The sequence below is a fragment of the Protomyctophum parallelum genome (assembly GCF_964188405.1).
Source record: "Protomyctophum parallelum genome assembly, chromosome: 4".
NCBI classification, from domain to species: domain Eukaryota; kingdom Metazoa; phylum Chordata; class Actinopteri; order Myctophiformes; family Myctophidae; genus Protomyctophum; species Protomyctophum parallelum.
Genome location: NC_139700.1, coordinates 46,612,562 through 46,620,061, shown reverse-complemented (window position 1 = coordinate 46,620,061; position 7,500 = coordinate 46,612,562). Strand labels below are relative to the sequence as shown.

Sequence of the window (7,500 nt, the reverse complement as noted above, 5' to 3'; positions counted from 1 at the left end):
ACGCAGTGAGCCAGAATGTGTGTGTGTGTGTGTTGTTGGGATCTGCCTAACTACTGAGGAGAGGGAACGGGACGGGGACATCTACAGGCTACGCTGCATGGGACGGACGGACGGACGGACGACACCGCTGGGGACGCAGGGACGCTGGGGATAGGCTGGGGACGCAGGGACGCGTCACACGGGACAGGACACTAGGCTGGGACAGACGGACGATACCTCTGCCTCCTTGGGACACTATACAAGCTGGGACAGACAATACAGCTGCCTCCCTGAGACACTGTAGGCTGGGGACGCAGGGACGCGCCACACGGGACAGGACAGGACAGGATAGGACAGGACGGGACAGGACACTAGGCTGGGACAGACAACACAGCTGCCTCCCTGAGACAGGGACGAGTCACACGGGACAGGACAAGACAGGACAGGACAGGACCGGACAGGACAGAACGGAGGGAAATAGAGAGGTGGAAGGAGGAGTTTTTTTTCTGTTGGTGGATGTGCTATGATCCACAGAGGAGACTGTAGTGGCCTGGTTTCTACTGCTGGCTGAGTTTGTTTCAGCACTATACAAGAAGGACCTTAACAACCTGGGGCCTGGAATATACTGTGGCCTACACCAGTCGGTCTGTCTGTCTGTCTGACTGACTGACTGTGTCTGTCTGACTGACTGGCTGGCTGGCTGGCTGCCTGTCTGTCTGTCTGTCTCTCGTTCTGTCTGTCCGAGTCGCTGTGACTCACTCCTGCAGGGACATCATGAACTATCTGGTGAGTTTGAGTAGCCGAGCTGAGAGTTTTCTCTGTGTGTCTGTCTGTCTGTCTGTCTGTCTGTCTGTCTGTCTGTGCGTGCGTGCGTGCGTGCGTGTGTGTGTGTGTGTGTGTGTTGTCAGGGCTGTGTGAACGCTTTAGCAGAACCTGCTAAATACCCCAGCTGTGAACTACTAGTGAGGGCAGAAATGGGGGGGGGGGGGGGTCTGTCTGTAGAGAGGAGGGGTGTAGAGGGGGCATTTTCCTGTGGATGCCTCTACCTTTTGTTGGCTCCCAGTCGGGGTGAACGAGTGTGCGTTGGTTTAGCCTATGTTTGCAATTCAATTCAAAGGAGCTTTATTGGCGTGAGAAAACATAGGCTATGCTTTTTTTTTCATTCGTTGCCACACAGCCGAAGACTAGTGGAACGAAACAATGGAGATGGAGACAATAATGTATGTTGTGTACAAATGGATATGAAGTACGAATAGGAATGAAATAGAAGTGTAAACGGTTACATTATACATTATACATACATTATGGATATAGATGTCCTGTTAGAAATATAGTTATACATCCATATAGGATGTATAGCTTAGGAGGCAACACCTATTACGCGTGCGTGCGCACGCGTAATAGGTGTTTACATTAAGATGGAAATTGTGTTTGAAGTCAACTGGTGGTTGTTCTCATTGTCTTTAAATGTGTGTGCTCAAAGCATGCTCAGGAACATGGTGTGTGTGTGTGTGTGTGTGTGTGTGTGTGTGTGTGTGTGTGTGTGTGTGCGCGCGTGTGTGTGTGTGTGTGTGCGTGTGACAACACATTTATAGTCATTGCGTTGCTGTTGTTTCAAGACACCTCTCTAATCTGCTCTCGTCAGTGCAGGTGTGAAGTAGCTAAGTACATTGTTTCAAGACACCTCTCTAATCTGCTCTCGTCAGTGCAGGTGTGAAGTAGCTAAGTACATTTACCCAAGCTGTACAAGTTGTGATTTTGATTTTAATTACAAACATACTTTATGAACCACTTCAGCCCCTAAACACATTTGGACCGTTGAAATAGCCGATCTTTAAAAAAAAATTAAATACATTTGACAACTTGTGAGGACATTCTGCATAGGTGCATGGGAACATAGAACCTGGGGAACAGAGGTACGCTCCCAAATCTAACACTAACCCTAAACCCTAAGGTAAGTGGGGAACATAGAACCTGGGGAACATAGAACCTGGGGAACATAGAACCTGGGGAACATAGAACCTGCATGGGGAACATAGAACCTGGGGAACATAGAACCTGCATGGGGAACATAGAACCTGGGGGACATAGAACCTGAGGAACATAGAACCTGGGGAACATAGAACCTGGGGGACATAGAACCTGGGGAACATAGAACCTGGGGGACATAGAACCTGGGGAACATAGAACCTGGGGAACATAGAACCTGGGGGACATAGAACCTGGGGAACATAGAACCTGGGGGACATAGAACCTGGGGAACATAGAACCTGGGGGACATAGAACCTGGGGAACATAGAACCTGCATGGGGGACATAGAACCTGGGGGACATAGAACCTGAGGAACATAGAACCTGGGGAACATAGAACCTGGGGAACATAGAACCTGGGGAACATAGAACCTGCATGGGGGACATAGAGATGACCCCGTTTTCATTAGTGACCTAGTCATGGTTGACTGCCCCCTTATATAAGCCAATGGGAGTCTGACCCCATACTGCCTATAAGCCAATGGGAGTCTGAACCACTCGTGTGGCCAATCGCGTAGTATAGCGACCTAGTCCTGATTGGCTGCCTCCTAAGCTATGACTCGCGCACCGCGGTAGTCACACTGCATGACGCGGAGTGGCTGACGGCCTGCAACCAGCGGCTAATGTCCTGAGCTAACTGTAGAGCAGGAAAGCCACGACAAAACACAATGATTTAACCAGCGGCTAATGTCCTGAGCTAACTGTAGAGCAGGAAAGCCACGAAAACACAGTGATTTAACCGACAAAAGCAAAACAACGGCCGCGACGCGAGGTTGTGACAAAGAAACATACACGTTACTGAAAAAATAGATACGTTAGGAAAAAATAAAAAAGGTGGGAGAAATACACAACGGAGATAGCGCTCGTTTCACCTGACAAATATGATTATGTCATAGTGTCTTGTTTTTCATGTATTTTAATGTTGTATGTGTTGTTCTTGCTTACTGTAAGTCGCTCCGGATAAAGAGTGTCTGCTAAATGGCTATATTGTAAATTGCCTCTTTTGTTCCCACCATAATCCCCTGGTAGGGAAAGCTTTCCTCAGTGAAATGTAAAACACACAGACTGTCCTTTCTCTTTAAACTTCTCTCACACACACTGGGGACTCCGTGCAACTCAGCGCACCGCACCAGCCAATGAGTGCAACTCGGCGCACCCCACCAGCCAATGAGAGACAGACGCCACAGTTGGCTATATTGCCTGGCAGTCTCACAACCAACCAACCACCAGTGGTGGAAACAAAAGCATACTCAAATGTTTTACTTAAGTAAAAGTAGGCTATATGAACACTGCATGGTAGAACTAAGTATAGATCTGTTAAGTCTAAAAGTCTGGTATTCAACGTTTACTCCAGTAAAAGTACAAAATAATTGGAATCAAAATGTACTTAATGTACCAAAAGTAGAACGTACTTATTATGCAGAATGTCCCATTTCAGTATAAAAGTATAAAACAATCTTGTAGCATATACAAGATGCGACACATTGTGAGATTGCAAATCTGCTATTTTCAAATGGCCAAAATGTTACGTTTTCAAATCATTGTTTTGTATACTAAAGTAAATTGGAATGTGTCCAGAAAAGTACAAAATACCCCAAAAATGTTACTTTACAGATCGACAAACAACAGACCAGTATACTCAGTCACTTGTTTACACCACAGCTAGCCACACAACAACACACACAACAACTTGTATGATTTTATATCTTCACTTCCCTCGGCTTATCTTTAGAAGAGGTTTTAGTAGGCCTACTAGCTAGTGGCTTCAGCCGCTTGTTTGAAATCTCGTTTGCTCTTTTGGCTCGTTCTAATAATATAAGCCTATCTGTGCTCCAGGACAGAGGGTTTTAGGGTGCTTTATGGCTCTCAGAAGAAAAGGAGAGAGAGAGGGAGAGAGAGGAGACGGAGACGGGCTGTTCCTCTGTGCTCTCTTTCTGCTGACTCAGAGGAAAGTACAGAGAGATTAAGGTTTTATGGCTAGCTAGTACACGGACGGACGGACGGAAGGGGGGAGAATGGAAAGAGGGGAAAGATTGCAGAGAGAGAGGGAGAGAGAGAGAGGGAATAGGCTCTGTGTGTGCACAGCAGCAGCAACAGCAGCCATATTGGAAAGGAATTGGTCCTCCCGAGTCCTCTCGCACTTCCTTCGTTGCACAGGTGTTACCAATCTATCTGTAAATGCACCACGTCTCTGTGTGTGTAGAGACGCACGTCTGCCCGGAGCACTTTCCCTAGTCTATGTAGACATGTGTAGATAGAATCTTATGTAGACTTGTAGCATTTCTATGTATACATAGCACTGTAAAGTATATGCATGGTTCCATTATATAGATATTCCACTGTTACGTTCTTTGCTTATACGTATAATGATTCATGATAACTATACTTTGTATGTGTATGTATGTATTGCCATGCTTTTTGTTCTTGCTTCATGTAAATCGCTCTGGATTAAAGGAGAATTCCATACTAAAAGGCTTTCTTACCTTTCTTTGTAGTTGTTACGTCCCCACCAAAGAGGTCCAGGTGTTATTTTGTGCAAAAGCTCCTTATTGGCTATTTCCCCTACCATAAGCCCTAAATGAATTGCATTGAATTGAATGGGAATTGAATGGAGCTATGGGGTGTTGTGCTAATTCGCTTATTTACATCGCTCAAAATTACAATTTCTTTGTATATATCCTCTCTTCATAATGTAAATTATATCCCAAGCGGCACACTTTACTACTTATTTCGATGGAAATAAGCTAATTAGCATAACACCCCATAGCCCCATTCAATTCCCATTCAATTCAATGCAATTCATTGAGAGCTTATGGTAGGGGAAATAGCCAATAAGGAGTTTTTGCACAAAAAAAACACCTGGACCTCTTTGGTGGGCACGTAACAACTACAAAGAAAGGTAAGAAAGCCTTTTAGCATGGAATTCTCCTTAAAGAGCGTCTGCCTAAATTGTAAATTGTCTGTAATCCACGTATAACTCGAGAGCCGTCCGCCCCACCGACTTCAAATTTGACACGTAGATGTGTAATTATAAGAACACTGCACCAACAACGGCAGAACTCACGCCGTTGTTGTCAAATGTTTGCCGCGTAGTGAAAAGCAATCCCACGCCTCGGCAGTCACTTAATACAGTTTCTGTGCCAAGCCCGAGTCTTCAAGTGTTAAAGCCTGTGGTGTATACGCTGTTCCTGGATCAGTGTTCCAGAGCGCAGTCACATTGACCAGGCTGAAGCAGAGCTGCAGAGAACTTGCTGCCGCAGAACCGGGCTTTCACTATATACTCGAAGGTGCAGTGGTGGAAAGTAACTATAAGTACATTTACTCGAGAGCTGTAATTAAGTATACAACTTTGAGGTAATATGTCCAATGATTTTTCTTCTCCTCCACCACATCTCAGATACAAATACTTTTTTTTAGTACTCAGCTACGCGATGCGACGCATTGTGAGCTTGTAGATCGGCTATTTTCAAAAGGTTTTGTATATACAGTACATTCGAAAACTTGAATCGGGGACATTCTGCATGAAGACTATATATACTTTCTACTTTTGGTACTTTAAGTATACATTTTGATGCCAATACCTTAGTTTGTACTTTTGCTCAAGTGCATTTTGAATTCCGGACTTACATTGCAGTATTGATTTGATATTTTTACTTAAGTTTAAAAAAAAATAATATATATATATATATATTATGCTCAATCTTACTGTTTAAATAAATGGTTTCGTGATTTTTTTGTGTTGCTCTTACTCATATCGGCCAAAACAGTTTGTACTTTCTGCATGGGGGACCCTGGTTACTCGCACGCACTCACGCACGCACGCACGCACGCACGCACGCATGCACGCACGCACGCACGCACGCACGCACGCACGCACACACGCACGCACGCACGCACGCACGCACGCACGCATGCACGCACGCACGCATGCACGCACGCACGCACGCACGCACGCACGCATGCACGCACGCACGCACGCACGCACGCACGTACGCACGCATGCACGCACGCACGCACGCACGCACGCACGCACGCACGTATGCACGCACGCACGCACGCACGTACGCACGCACGCACGCACGCACGCACGCACGCACGCACGCATGCACGCACGCACGCACGCACGCACTCACGCACGCACGCACGCACTCACGCACGCACTCATGCACGCACGCACGCAGCCTACACTCCTCATTTGTGCCAGACTAGTTCCTTCCAATCTGTTGGTTGCAGCAACTCGCACTGCAGAGCTGCGGCGTTTTCCTTTGATGGGAATCAGACAAACGGATGATGAATAATTCCACGGTCTGGCATGAAAGGAGAAAAAAAAATAAAAAAATACCAGCGACATAATAAAGACTTGTTCTGTCTCTTTGACAGGCCGAGCAGAAAGAAAGGAGAAAGAAGTAAGACATAATCTCCCCCCGTAAGGCATTATTCTCATCTACGACAGCCTTCAATCAATCTGGTTCTCATACTTTCACACATTACGGTATTGTGAGTGATGAGTAAAAATGCAAGACTAGTATATATGACACTACTTTAAAGGGATAGTTCACCCCCCAAAAAAGACTTGTCTATCGATTCCTCACACCCACGGAGACTTGTTTTTGTTTCGCATGCACTCCTTCAAGGCAATCATGTCATGACTAGCAGTGGTTTCCTATGGAGACACAAAGAGTCCTCCTTTGTTCCCTATGGAGACACAAAACAACCGCAGAGATGCAGAGCTTTTCTTTGATAGGAATCGGAGCACACACGGAGAATCAATGAATAATTCTGAGTTAGTTTTCGTACATCACGTTCTGCGCTTGACCAGAAAGTCGACCAGAAAGACAAATATGTGATGTGCTTTCCATAAGACATTATATTCTCATCTACAATCTATGTTTTAGATATATTCCTTGGTGTGTAACACAGCTTGCGAAACAAAATCAAATCAAGCCTCTTAAACAATTGCGTTAACTGAAAAGGCTTTGATACACAACCGGGCGCCAGTGGGGCCATTTGAGGGTTCCCGGTCCGATCCCTGTGGTGTCGAAATGTCCTTGAGCCATCGGTGTATGAATGTCTATGTGTGTGTGAGACGTAGACTGTAAAAATAAATATGGACAAAGCGTTCTCCGGGTCTGATATGGGCGTAAAATGAAGCCTGTCAGTCCTTGTATTGTAAATCGCCATCTTTCTAGATCCGTTTGGGCCCAGCTGGCCCATTGGCTGGCCCAGACAACGAGGCAGGACTTCCCCCCTTCTTCTTCGTTGGTTTTTATTTTGACTCGAGCGGGGGGTGGATCCCGATCATAGACTGTAACGGTAGCCACGCCCCTCAGAACATGAGAAATTAGACTTTAAACTAGTGACTGGAAGCAGGAAGTATTCATGACCATGTTTATTAAGGTAATACAGTCTAGTTGAAGTTGGGCCCAAATACATGGACCTCTATGGGGCTATGGGGTTTTTTGGGCCCAATGACAGCACCACAACAGGCCAT

General features: G+C 45.9%; 1 protein-coding gene across 1 annotated transcript in view; it reads left to right on the top strand.

Annotated features, from left to right (window-relative positions):
- Window positions 1-103: 103 nt before the first annotated feature.
- The window catches only part of bcar1 (BCAR1 scaffold protein, Cas family member), a 66,930-nt gene continuing 59,533 nt past the window's right edge, over window positions 104-7,500 (top strand). The window contains 1 exon segment of the mRNA XM_083763387.1: window positions 104-765. Within this exon segment, the coding sequence (XP_083619513.1) occupies window positions 754-765 (12 nt within the window). The 5' untranslated portion in view covers window positions 104-753.